Source organism: Ambystoma mexicanum, chromosome 1p, assembly GCF_040938575.1.
Source record: "Ambystoma mexicanum isolate Mex_15411 chromosome 1p, UKY_AmexF1_1, whole genome shotgun sequence".
NCBI lineage: Eukaryota > Metazoa > Chordata > Amphibia > Caudata > Ambystomatidae > Ambystoma > Ambystoma mexicanum.
In genome coordinates this window covers 409,025,615-409,040,239 of record NC_090921.1, presented here as the reverse complement: position 1 = coordinate 409,040,239, position 14,625 = coordinate 409,025,615, and the positions used below count along the sequence as shown (strand labels likewise).

General features: G+C 45.4%; 1 protein-coding gene across 1 annotated transcript in view; it reads right to left on the bottom strand.

Moving 5' to 3' along the window:
- Positions 1 to 14,625, bottom strand: part of NWD1 (NACHT and WD repeat domain containing 1) — a 337,845-nt gene that overhangs the window by 180,154 nt on the left and 143,066 nt on the right. Inside the window, exons 6-8 of the mRNA XM_069649205.1 lie at positions 9,407 to 9,610; positions 911 to 1,070; positions 494 to 611 (exon numbers count right to left, since the gene is read on the bottom strand). Of these exons, the coding sequence (XP_069505306.1) occupies positions 494 to 611; positions 911 to 1,070; positions 9,407 to 9,610 (482 nt within the window). The remainder of the gene's footprint in view (positions 1 to 493; positions 612 to 910; positions 1,071 to 9,406; positions 9,611 to 14,625) is intronic.

The window sequence follows — 14,625 nt, the reverse complement described above, 5'->3', positions numbered from 1 at the left end:
GACGCGGCAGTGATGCCTGAGTGTGCAGTTGCGATGCACAAGAGCTAGATTCAATAGAACACACTAATCACGGCAGATGACTTAAGAAGGCAAAGGGATGCTTTCCACCTATGTAAGCCAATACAATTATTCGTTTCAGGTATTAAAGACCTGTACCCAATCTTAAGAAGTTTACTACTGTGATCAATGTAAACCATCATCTGATGGGGAAGTCTATGGCACTTCGAAAGCTAAGGCCTTCCACTATCAAAGACTATTCTTCCGTTAGTCCAATACAAAGGATCTAAAGATGGATGTTGTGTGGCTACTGAGATCAGAACGCCCCAAACAGTTACCTTGCAAGTAGCACCCACTCACATTCACCACACTCTCTTCCAACCACCAGTTTTCGGTTACCCCTCACCACAAAAGTCCTGTGCAACAATGTATATTATTTAAGCACAGCATCTCTGTTTAAGATACTCATCAAATAAACACATTGAAATTAAAATACCTAATACTTGTTTCTTCAGCTCCTCCAAGCGTCCGGCGTTGAACAAGTGGTACGGCAACTCGCTCAGCTTCCGTAGGTTGGGCACTTCATCTGCAAACCACAGCGGCTGCGGGGCCACCTGCACAGAACAGCGAGACATTGGAGACTGGAAACATCAGATGCATAGGAGCGGCAGAGGTCGAAGGCAGCCACTTGGCCATCGCCAAACTTTTTTTTTCTCCAATTTTGGTTTGCCCCTTCACGATGGACTAGTCCAATGCGACACCACTCTAGCTAACTGGGACATTTTCCAATTTCTTAATGGGCCAAGTCCATCCCTGATTGGACAGAAAAGTGTGTAGTAAGTCTGTGGAGTGCATACCGAAGCCGCAATCATTTCGAGGTGTGTCACAAATGACAGGAGGCAGGTCCTCTTACCTTTCTATCCGCGTTCAGAGACTTCTTCAGGAAAGGTAGGCTGATGTGCTTCCTGGCACCCAGGCTCCAGTTCCCTTGGAAGAAGTCTGCCAGAGTGGCATGTCGCCGGCGTTTCTCCTCGGCGGACAGGTAGCATTCTTGCACCACCTCGATAAACTGCCTGTCGAGGACGCGGAACAAAAGACAAGGCGGACCATTAGCGAGCTGCTGTATGGTAAACACCTGCCTTCAGGGGATCCTTTCCCCGGGGGAACGGGTATCCCAGGCTAATCAGGGTCGGATAATAATAATTCAATGCATGGCGGGCCTGTTGAACACGCCCATTTAAATATGCCTCAGGTGTGCACTGCAATTACAAGAATGATGAACGAATGAGCATGTGCACGACCTGCCTACTGCAATAATAACATCCAGACAGGGCTTCAGCAGCATTTTACGCATTCAGGTACCATTGACAGAGCTGGACATGGACTTACGCAATGCCAACTAACACATGGTCCTTTGCTTTGACCCGCTCTTTGAAGGGGTGTGGGATCCCCTCTGTGCATCGTGGGTTTTGTCTATACAGCAGATATGATTTATTACCTATCCTTCAATATCTCCTTGCCCAACTCTTACCCGTAGTGCCTGGTGCCCACTAAGTCTCGAGAATCACGTGTAGCCTACCTGTCCCAGCCTGGCCCCCTGGAAGCCACAGGTTCGAGTCCCGCCCTTACCAACAGAGCCCTGGATCAAGGGATCAAACGGATATCAACACAGTCTAGCATTGTGAGTTGCTTTACACATTTTTGTTTACACAAATGGGTAAAAACTCCCGTGATTTCAAATTTGGATTTTGTAATCCAATTTTCAAAAACTGCCCAAAGCATAGATGGCAGATGGAGGCGAGGGTTAGTAAGAGGGGGCGGGTAGTTGGAGCTCAAGAGGGGCAAGCATGGGAAAACGATTCATAAGTAGAAAGAAAAGCGTGGTGGAAGTAAATCTGATTAGCAAACGGCAGCTGCGACAAAAAGCAGAATTCGAGACTCACACACATATCTTGTTTAAGTGGCCAATGGTAATGAGAGAGGAAAATAGGGACCTATCGGGACTTAGGCAATGGGGCAAGTCGCCACACAGCAGGGCTCGCCAGCAGGCTCAGCAAGGATGGTAGCACTTTTTGGGACGGTCCCTATTGGCATCTATTGGCAGATTCTTCTCGTTAAAAACAACCACATCATAACATCTGGGGAATGAATGGCTCTTCTGCGTGCTCCTCTCTCTGAGCAGGCACCTCCCCCCGCTTGAAATGTTTACGAACTAATTTAGAGGCCACTTTATTTTTTATAATACTTTTTCATTCATTTTACTTAATTGCTCAAAAATCTAAAATAACTCCCATTTAGATTCAGTGTATTCAGACGTATTTTATGTGGATATCATAAAAACATGGAATGGGTTTGACTTTTGAGGACCGGACATAGAAGCCTGATTCTAATCTATGAAATATATTTGGCGGTGAAGTAAAAAAGAAATAGTATTAGTGGGAAAGATTGGGTGTTGTTGGATGTTTCCATTCTTTAATGTGTTTGTGTTAATGAAATCTGGGGACCCATATGTTGTTGCTTGGAGACAAAGGGCCTCATCACGAGTTGGGCTGTTGCCTTTCAATGCGGTGTTAACGGTATTACTGCAGCATTTAGGGCCTGGTCCTATCACGAGTTGGCTGCTAAATGAGCTGTTTTACCTCCAGATTTTTTCTGGAGATGAAAATCCCATTTAGCGGCGGCTGTATTAGCACGCGGTATTAGCGCCAGAGTCCTCATTGGTTCCATGGGAATGGGGGTTTTCAGTTAACGCCCAATCCGTGTTCCGGTGGTAATACCACCGGACCGGTGGGCGCTAACGCTATCACAGTTGGGCGGTATTACAGCCGGGATACCGCCCAACTCGTGATGAGGCCCAAAGTGCTGCACTGAAGAAAGGAACCAATCTCTGACTTTAGTCACACATTTCTGTTTACTGTGATTTGTGCGTTCATGTATGAATATGTGCTGTATTTTGTGTGTGTTTAGGAGTGTGTGCCCTTGTCAGCGCTGTGTTTAGTTCTGACATGGGAATGAACTGTAAGGGATTCATTGCTAGATGTGCGACATGTCGTGATATATCACTGCAGTGTTTCTTTTATTTACTGGTTTTCCAAATTTTCTCTGTCTTTATTTTCTTGAAATGTATGATATAGATTTTGTTTATGGTTTGTTGCTGTTCATTGTAGTTGCTATATTTGTTTACATTTTCTGCATAAAGTCCTGGAGGATAAGATGGTACCCCGAGATGCCAAGGATGACAGTGGTCATGCATGCATAATAATAAAAACATTCTACACAATGTGCACCAGAACACTAGAGTGATTTTGCTTCAGGAATAGAGCACCTTATTGCCTAATCCAGTGGCACTAAGTTTATTGACCTTGAAAGGATAACATACTGGGTCGGTCCTGCTGGGAGTCACACCTGGGCCTTCAGGTTATGCATAGGTGAGCGCAGCAGGTGCTGAACTGGTTTAGATGCTTGGGAGGTTATGTCCTGGGTATGTGAGTACTTAACAACATGACAACTTACGTAAGTGAACAATGTCCTACCACCAGAAAGGATGGAACTGTGTGCATGCATTGTTGTGTCATGTTAGTCCACCTGTGAGGGGATGCATCGGAGTCAGCAGAATGCATGACCACACATGGGGGTGCCATGTTCTCTGGGGCGGTGTGTTCAATGGAGGCGTAAAGGCGAGGCATAATGCTTTTATACCTCCATGTAATGTTCTGCCCTAATGCTGCACCCTGCAAAGGCGCAGGAGGGGTCTAGGGGGCGTTTGCATCTCCACTTGGCTTTCCGCCTCTGTCTTGGAAGAGCCTCAGGTTTTACGCCTGCATGAGATTTCAATGCAGGTGTAAAACAAAATTGATTACTATGGAATACGTCTTGCATTTGCAGCTGCAAAATCGCATGCGGATTCCTTAGGAATCCCATAAACTGCAAAACCTCATTTGCAGACCGCGTTTATATTTGTGCAAACGGAGCATAAAAGTTAAGTGTAAAGGTGATTTTGCCTTGTTTTCCTCTTCACAATTACACTCCGCCTTGCAAATGATGCAGACTGCATGCAGGCGATGCAAGAGCACCCACGTGCTAATGTTGGCGGTGCCCTGTATGCAATGTGTACTAGTTAATTCACATATTGTATGGTTTTATTTTATAGAGGCTTCAGTCCCATTGCCAATCCAGTCGCCCTCTACCACGGATGACATTTGAGGGCCAACATGGGGTACCCTCATGGCCTCTCTGTCCTCCCTTGCTGCCATTATACTCCTGAGATTCTGCGCTTTCGGATGAGTCATCTACTGGTTGCCTAGCAACACTCGCATGAGCAGAGATATGGTGCTCCTGCACCCTACCGTAGGTTCCAGCAAGGAAATGATGGCACAGTAAAGGATGGCAGGGGGTTCATTGCGAGATGGCAGGAGCAGAGGTATGGTACCCTACCGAAGGTGCCAGCAAGGAAGTGATGGCACAGTAGAGGATGGCAGGGGGTACATTGTGAGATACTTAGGAAACACACAGTTTCTTTGTTAAAAAAGATGATTCGAGTGAGCACGTGTCTCTAGCTTGGCTTTCAAGCATATGTGAGTGCACTGTGTCGTGCTAAAAAACACTTGTTGGGCCACATAAAGAGTGGGCCGTGTGTCTGCTGCTTTCTAGATGAAAAGAACTGAAATCTTTAATGGGGTTTCTCTGTCAGGCAGGTGCAGAAGTGTTAAAAAAGAAGAACAAAGGATATTCTTCAGTGAATCTTTCTCTCTGAATTCTTTCGTAAAGGTGCGACCCTCGGGGTTAGTTGGTTTGGGGATCCATAGTCCAAATACACTGACTCTGGGTGATCTTATTGCCCTCTAGGTCAGGTCATTTCATATCCGACTGGTTTCTGTGGTAAGGGGTAGTTAGACCACATTCATCAGGGCTTGAATTGTGGGCATGTAGCTACCAATCTACGAGGCAAGTCCACCTTTTACCCTCAACCCAATGGTATCTCTCCTGAATCTATCACGTTTGAAAAGGCTCTGCTGAAGCAACTCGACAAACTAGTATCAGAGCAAATTCCTGGCTATAAGAACTTCTCTAAGAAAAACAGACTAGCACTCCAATCACTAGCAAATAATGAACTCATCACCATTAAACGAGCAGATAAAGGTGGAGCAACAGTCATCCTGGACACCTCGGCCTACAACCTGATGGTCCAAAATCTCCTGCAGGACACCACAAGCTATAGACAGCTCGGGTCAGATCCAACAGAATCGATCAGACAACTGATAGTGCCAATTCTGGAAGAAGCCAGTGCCGAGGAACTAATCAGCAACAAAGAATACGACTTTCTAAACCCTAGAACTATGAGGAAGCCAGTTTTTTATGCACTCCCCAAAGTACACAAAGGAATCACTACCCCACCAGGCAGACCTATTGTCTCCTGAATAGGCTCCATTTTGGAACCCCTATCTCAATTTGCAGATTTCTTTTTAAAACCAGAAGTAACCAAAATGAGATCATACCTAAAAGACACCACGGCAGTCATCGAACTTATACAAGAACGGCCCTTCAACTCGTCATGCGACCTACTAGTGACACTGGATATCGAATCACTGTACACGAAAATCCCCCAGATGGCAACTCTGAGAGTCATAGAGAAGATCTTACAGGAAAAAGAACCACCGATGAAGATCCCGGTCACATTTGTGATGAAACTAGCGGAGATCTCACTAACCAAAAACTTTTTCATCTATAACAACACGTACTATGAACAAGTGTCTGGAACAGCAATGGGAGCCACTTTCGCTCCAAGCCTCTGGAACAGCAATGGGAGCCACTTTCGCTCCAAGCCTCGCCAATCTGTATGTTGCCAACTTCGAAGAAGAAAAAATTTACAATCCAAATAACCCCTGGCTGACCAAAATCAAACTCTGGTCCAGGTACATTGATGACGTCCTACTGATCTTGACAGGCAATGAAACAGATCTCTCCTCCTTCATGGAGTGGCTCAACACCCAAAATCCCTTCCTGAGATTTATTGAAACTCACAGCAAAAAAACCTCAGTGCACTTCCTTGACTTGCCATTGGAGATCAGGAATGAGACCATCATGAGCACTGTCTTCAACAAACCCACAGACAGAAACTCATTGCTCACATATAAGAGTTACCACCCGGCCAGCCTCAAGAAAAACCTACCTTTTGGACAGTTCCTCCGATACCGCAGGAACTGCTCACAACTGACAGACTACAACCGCCAATCATCGGCTTTGGCCTCCAAATTGAGTTGGAGGGGCTATCCAAAACGTCTAGTGAAAGCTCGCAGAAGAGCCAGGAACATCCCTAGAGAGGTAACCCTGGAACATCATGACAAACAGAGGGAATCAGCTAACCAAATCACAGCTGTGTTGAGCTTCTGACCATTGACCAACAAAATCAAGAAGGAGGTTTTAAAACTCTGGCCCATACTGAACGTCGGGAACTCATGCCTGGACACCCCTAGATTTGCCATCAAAAGACGCAAAAATCTGAGAGACTCCCTTGTGCACTCATACAAGGATACTGAACCAAGACTCAATACCCTGTGGGAACAGAATCCAGAAACTGGCCACACACCATGTGGGTCATGTAGTGCATGCTCCAGCACCACAAGATCAACCAGCATAGACATTGGATGGCACTTCCCATGGACACAAAAGAACCTGACCAACTGCAATAGTTGTAACGCTATTTACATCATTACTTGTCCTTGCATTAAACGCTACGTGGGCATGACCATGAGACCGATCAGAACACGCCTCGCTGAACACAGGTCCTGCATACGAACGTCTAAAACCACTGCCCCAATGGTGGCACACTTCCTTGAACAGCACCACATTCCAACAGACTTCACATGGTCTATTATTGAGAAGCTAAAAGTACCCACGAGGGGTGGCAACATACATGACCTCCTCTTCAAAAGAGAACAGCTTTGGATCTTCCGCCTAAAGACAGACAAGACTGGCCTTAACGAACCCACCAGTTGGCAAACCCTGGCCACACTATGAAGAAGGAGAGCACCTGGGAACTAGACTTTGCATACATGTTCCCCAGCACGAGATGCAACACGGCCTGCAAGTACTCTAACATCTGGTTCTGTACAAGGTGGCCTTGCACACTTGCAATTTGGCCTGACCCCAAAATGGAGGTCCTTTGTCCCTTTCGGGTCGGCCATTTTGGGGAGTGCACATGTGACACCCAACGGCTCCATGACAACCATAAACACTAGGGACTGGCGAGACGCAGCATTGAGAACTCCTCGCGCGCGGCCCGCCAGACCCACCAGACACGAGCAGCAGGTAAGCCCCTGCAGATGTAGCTAGCGCAGTCCCCGACTAGCGGGAGACAGCCCTCGCTTGACTTAGATGAGCACGCGGACGGGACCGCAAGACCGGATCCCGGCCGCGAGGTGTGTTTGTAAACGGGAGCTGGTCTGCCATTGCAGGGCCAGTCCTGCAGTGATGTAACTGCAACTTCTGGTTATTTAGAATGTTACAACGTTAGTGTTCGCTGTAGCTACTGTGACCATGCACGAGTACAACTGTATTAAATATTGTATTTGGCCCCTAGGTCACAGGCCGCTCACCCCTCCGTGCAAAAACTACTGTTTACATGGATAGGGTAAGATTCCCTTCCTTGCTTATACTACATGTGCAGTGTGTTATACTATATCCACACTTCGGGTTATAAATTGGGAATTTTCCCCTGTTTTCTCTTCCCCTTACCCCCTTCCCCTCCTGTCACCCTTACAGGTAGAGGAATCGCATTAATGCAGACAACGCTTCAATAGTAACGAAGAGGGCACTAACCTACATGCCCACAATTCAAGCCCTGATGAATGTGGTCTAACTACCCCTTCCCACAGAAACCGGTCGGCTATGAAATGACCTTACCTAGAGGACAATAAGATCACCCAGAGTCAGTGCATTTGGACTATGGATCCCCAAACCAACTAACCCCGAGGGTCCCACCTTTATGAAAGAATCGAGAGAGAAAGATTCACCGAAGAATATCCTTTGTTCTTCTTTTTTAACACTTCTGCACCTGCCTGACAGAGAAAACCCATTAAAGAGTCCAGTTCTTTTCATCTAGAAAGCAGCAGACACATGGCCCACTCTTTATGTGGCCCAACATGTGTTTTTTAGCACGACACAGTGCACTCACATATGCTTGAAAGCCAAGCTAGAGACACGTGCTCACTCGAATCATCTTTTTTAACAAAGAAACTGTGTGTTTCCTAAGTGTGACTATTGAATTGGGCAACCCACAGTAGGCAATCCCAAAATGGTCCTTGTTGTTATATATATAGTACATTGTGAGATGGCAGGAGCAGAGATATGGTGGTCTTGTACCCACCGTAGATTCCAGCAAGGAAGTGATGGCACAGTAGAGGATGGCAGGGGGTACATTGTGAGATGGCAGGAGCAGAGGTATGGTACCCCACCGTAGGTTCCAGCAAGGAAGTGATGGCACAGTAAAGGATGGCATGGGGTAGATTGCGAGATGGCAGGAGCAGAGGTATGGTACCCCACCGTAGGTTCCAGCAAGGAAGTGATGGCACAGAGAAGGATGGCAGGGGGTTCATTGCGAGATGGCAGGAGCAGAGGTATGGTGATCTTACACCCTACCGAAGGTTCCAGCAAGAAAGTGATGGCATAGTGAAGGATGGCAGGGAGATCAGTGTTAGGTGGCAGGAGCAGAGGTATGGTGGTCTTGTACCCCACCGTAGGTGCCAGCAAGTAAGTGATGGCTACATACACTGTGGTGCAGTCTCTCATCACATGTGACTTTAGGCTTTCAATCTTACCCCTGCAATTGTTAAACAGCATTCCTTTTGTATTGCCCCTGTGTCGAGCAGGGTGTGGTGGGGGGGCAGTGGATGGGTGAGAGCTACCACAAAGTCAATCCTTGTTCTTACAGGTGATCAGTGCCACCTGCTTGTACCATTCCTCCTTGACTAGTACAGCGATGCATATTTGACAAGTGACCCCACGCCCAGGTGGGACCCTGTTGGTCATGATCTGGTATTTTAGCCAACATCACTTAGAAACGTGGAACAGGTAGGTTCCATTTTCCCTCCTAAAAGTTGCAGAATGTTGTCCAGGAAGCCAGGACTAGCTGTAGGTGTCACACATGTCATGGCCCCCCTTAGGGACATGTAAGTACAGACCTTTTCATGGGAAAAGCAAGACTCAAAGTTACATAAAGCTGGCTAGAAAGCTGGGACTGGCCAAATGTATCACACGTGGCATGTGGCCTCTTGGGGACATGTAAGTACAGACCTAACCTGTCATGGGTCCCCTTGGGGACATGCTACAGAATGCTGGATAGACATCTAGGACTGACTGAAGGTGCCACGGTTGTCATTGGGCCTCTTGGGGGCAATGATAAGTCCTTTACCTGTGATAGAGTCCCATGACTGTATAGCCATCCGCCTGCCTGTCCACCAGGTACTCCCCTAGGTCGAAGCGCAGTCTGGTCCACAGCAGAGGCGGCAGGCGGATGACGTCGTTGCTAGGAGGGGCCCAGTACTGGTAAATATCGGAGAGGGCCTCATCATCCAGCGATAAGACATCCTTCAGCTCTGTCTCAGAGAGTCCGTTCCTGGGGGCGAGAGAATACAGAAACACCCCATCAAGAAACCGCACAGCCTAGGGGAATCTTATCTTCACACATTGAACTGGTCCCGTACAGACCCATGCAAAGGAAACCCCCAAATGGGAGGCAAAACAAAAACAAGTTATACACAACAAAATGTACAGCTTGAAACAAAGCTCCAGTACAAAATCTAAGGAACTCTTCTAGAGGGCGGTTCAGTAGATGCACATCATCAATATTAGCACATGAAGATCGTTATTGACCTCCTCTCAGCCAATCATAATGCTCACAACGCTGTCAGTAACTACTGGCATTGGCTGTGTGCCAGACATTCTAACTCCAGAAACAGCCTGGGAAGCCACTGAAAACATGTCCTTGCATTCAAGAAACAGCAGTGCAATCTCAAAGCAGGATGTCTTTCAGTAATCCAGGCCAACCTAATTAAACACACCAAAGTCAAAGGTAATTTGCATTCAAAAGCTTTTAATTTTGTAAAGAAAAACTGTTTCCTTTGACATTTCACCTAAAGCAAGCACATTCTAAAAGTGTTCCAGCTCAAACAAGTTTACAATTAAAATGCTTGCATTATAAAGGAAACCTTGTTATTTAAATATCACAAAATAAAACAAGTTTTAATTTACTAACATGTTTTGCGTACTTTCCACAATATTTAACTAATATGTTTTATTTCACCACCAGATCGCCAGAAAATGTATTGCGATTACAAACATGTGCTTATAGCCTCATAGACCTCGGGAGGGGTATTGCTTGCGATAATGGCCCTTGGGATAATGACCCTCCCCAACTTAGGTCGTTTGGCTTTGCCTCAGGTCACGTGGCATTACCCTGGGATAATGACTCCTCCCTGAGTCTACAAGGATATATTACAGCATGAATCAGTGGATTACCACTCACACTACTTTCAATTGAAGAATTAAAGGGTCATTTATAAAGGGTGGGTCAGCCATGCACACCATCAACGTTACAGCATGAATGGGTGGATTACCATCCATGCTCTTTTCAAATGAAGACTCAAAGGTGCATTTATAAAGGATTGGTCAGCCCATGCACACCATCAATGTTACAGCATGAATGGGTGGATTACCATCCACGCTCTTTTCAAATGAAGAGTCAAAGGTGCATTTATAAAGGCACCCTTGAGTCTTCATTTAAAAGAAACCTGGATGGTAAACCACCCATTCATGCTGTAATATTGGGTCAGCCGATGCACACCATCAATATTACAGCATGAATGGGTGGTTTACCATCCAGGTTTCTTTTAAATGAAGAGTCCAGGGTGCATTTATAAAGGGTGGGCAGCCCATGCACACTAAAGGGCGGGTCAGCCCATGCACACCATCAATGTTACAGCGTGAAGGAGAGGGTAACCACTCACACTATTTACAAATGCTGAATTCAAGGATTCTGGGTAAGCAAGTAGTAGGCCATATGCGTACAGGGTCAGGATTGACTCTGCTTAGTAACGACCAGATCCATTGAATGCACCCAAACCACTGCAGATGCCACAAGTGACCACATGATTCACGGAATCACACAGGGGTACAGCGAAAGTAGCATTGGAACTTTGTTATGGTGGCCATGTGACACAAAGATCACACAAAGCAGGGCAGCAGAATCACGATAGGAACTCCAATCAGCGCAATCATGAAGCAGCTCCGTGAAAGTGTCCACCTGATTCAGAAAATACACACAGTCTACAGCACAAATGCTCTATTCTAGTGACGTCCTCCCTCGGAGCACACACAAGAGGACGCAGACCCAACGAAACTTAAGGTCTACAGGGATGTATGGGGATTTTCCAACAGGCCTATCGAGGCCTCTTAAGAGGCGGCATAGCTGCGGTAGAGTCAGTCACATGTCAGGCTTCTCGCCACCACCCGAGTCAGTATTCCCTCTGGCCTTGCTGGCGTCTACTGGCAAATATTTAATAGCTTAAATAAAAATGGGAAGAAGTGAACTGAATAATCTAGCGCTGTTGCCTTTTTGGTCAAAAAGCCATCCCTTGGTGACTGATTCGTACCCCCTGGCCCCTCACCCTGATCCTCGTTCTTCCTATTGTCACAGCCTGTTCCTTCAACTCCAGTGGATGCTTTGCCATGTTGTTCTCTGAGCGGGCAGGTCAGTCCTGTGACGCACACCTAAAACTTACAACTCTTTTCTGCCCCAAATCAGAAAATGCTTCTGAAAGGCATGTAAGGTTTAGTTCTTTCACTGAATATTTTGTAATTTCTCGATTCTATGTGTTGACCTGCCGAAGACGATCCAGCTAACCTGGTAGATCGCTGTGTCTCTCCACGACCCTCTAGGTGAGGCGATATTACATGCAACGATTCTCCTGAAGACCCCGGCTATCGCGAGAGACAATGCGATTTTGTTTAGGGGTGTAATGAAAAGTGTGGCATTCTGCCAAATATGGGGCCAAGAAAATGAATTTCATAACTAAGTTCCTGTTATTGTACTAATACATCGAACATGCACCTATTCATAGCCCTGTATAATGTCTGGCAACAGGTAGAACAGGAAATGGAAAAACTCCACCTCTGACTTTTGGGTAACGATCTGGAGAGGCATTTATACTTGACTTAGCTGTCCTAACACTAGTTTTGAACAACATGAAGGCTGTATCAGCAATCAGGTTCATATTGACCCTTTACCCTAACTTTCCCCCTCCTTTTGTCGGGATTTTAGATTTTAGATTTTAGATTTGTTGTGTATCTGATGCTAAATATAAGTAGGATGAATTTAGATGTATGATTTTATATGTATAATTTTCATTGTAATGTTTATTGATATATGTGTAAAGTTTGAATTTAATTTTCATACTATATCACATTAAAGAATTATTATTATTATAACTAAGTTCCAAACCTTATAAATGCATCTCATAATCTGACTATAACGCTCCCAAAGGGGAGGTCTTGCAACATTTGGCCGGGGGAGGGGGAGCAAGTTTACTTTTCTGGCCCACAGTGCAGCAGCCTCAACTTTCAGAACAAGCAAATTCAATACCAACCTCTCCCCCTCCCGTACACTCTGAAAATATATAGGGGACATTATTGGCAGGTCCGACAGCACAGTGAGTGGAGCATTCACTTTGACATCAGCAAGTTCGAATCCTGGCAGGGCCAAACTCAGCATTTCATTCTTGCGCGGTCGTTAAATGAGCACCACACACCGTGGGTAATAATAAGCAGCGCCCAGATACCTGATGGCTCGTAGTGCTATATAAATGCTAAATTATTATTGACATTAGTGTGCTTTTATGCAACATATGTTTTCACAGCTATGTTTGAGGTTTCTTAGAGATCCGGACCCCTGCAAATTCTCTTACTTACCAAACGGTAAAACGAATTCACCATGGTAATGTTATTGGTGAAATAGGAAAACGGGCACTGTGTTCATTGTATTGCAGTTTGTAATTTGACAGCGGGCTAAATCTTCTCGCATCCTAACCCATCTTTAGTTTTAGAACAATGTAAAGTGATGGCAAAGCTAGAGAATTCATTGGTAGAGCAGAACCTTTGCTGAACCAGGGAATCTGGGTTTGCTCTCATTGCATACCTGGCTTTCTGCCCAAAACACAAAACCCATACCTGCACCCTGTATACCCATCCCCCACAACATAAGACCCCCCACTTGTCATCCTGCCTCCTCACCAGTATGCTGAACATACATTGTTAAAATTATAATTATTTATGGAACAACACCGTAGAGTAAAAACCCATATGAGTGAGGCTTTCTCTACAGATAGTTATTATAATAATAATAATAATTATTATTATGGTATTTGCTGAGCATGGGCCTAGCTTTGAGAAGCAACAGAGCGATTCACAGAGGTATATACTAATACAGATACATACCAGAGCACTTTACAGAGGTGTGCAACTTTACAGATGCATAATGGAGTGCTTTTCAGTAGTAACAAGAGAACAGATATACAGCGGGGGGAGGATTCAGAGGGGGAAAGAGGAGGGGTATTGCTGTACAGGGTGGTAGGGAGGAGAGGGGCGACGTGATGGCCTAGGTGTTGAGGAGGTAAAGGAGGAGTTAAGGAAAATAAGGCACAGTGATGAAAAGTGATTTGCTCAGGATCACATCATTTATGAAGTGTGGAAGGTGGGGATTTAAATCTTGACTTCCTGGTTCCACAGCTTCCAAATCAGAAATCAGGGGAGACATCATCTCCTATTAAATCTTCAATAATAGAAACAAAAAAATGATTTCTACAAAGTTGTTATTCTATGGCTAAACTAGTAAACCGTTCAATAAATCTGTTTTTCAAAGCACCAATGCAATTACATGGGGGACACCTATTCATTGTCAGTATCCTGAGGCAAATACATCCAAGAAACAGACTATAATGATAGAGTATAATGATAATGAACATTTACTATAATTGCAATCTTAGTCCGTACAATTGCATGTACTTTCAAAGCACAAAGTCACATGATAAAGCAACCCAAACAAATAAGAAACGTAGTACTTGAAACATATGCTCATAAAGCAAGTATGTATCAGTCAGAAAAAAGTAAGGATGTGAAGCAAGTCTCACAATCGGGTGCAGTGGCATGCAGGTTAGACATAGATCTCAGAAACATTTAGCCTGTTGCCCTACTGTTCCAGATGTGTACCTCTGTCTTATTTACCCTATTTTCCTTACCCATCATCCTCCAGTATCCTTTCCTTGCACCACATTCTCAATGCCTCCCCTGTTTCTCATACATACCTTTCAGTACCTTTGGTTCCAACCTTTACCTATTAGCTGGATCCCTTACCTTGCAGGCACCTCCTTCTCTTGCCCACATTTCTCAATCACGAATGCCTTGCCACTCACACCCTTTAATTACCGATCACCCCAAGGCCATTCCTTGCCCCTCACCACCTTCCATTTCCCTGGCTTACAATTAGACAGCAGACCACCTTGATTTGCCAGTCAGCCTCTGTCAAACATAACACAGCGCTGTGGTTGGAGTCTTGCTGGTCATTGTGGCTATTGGGTC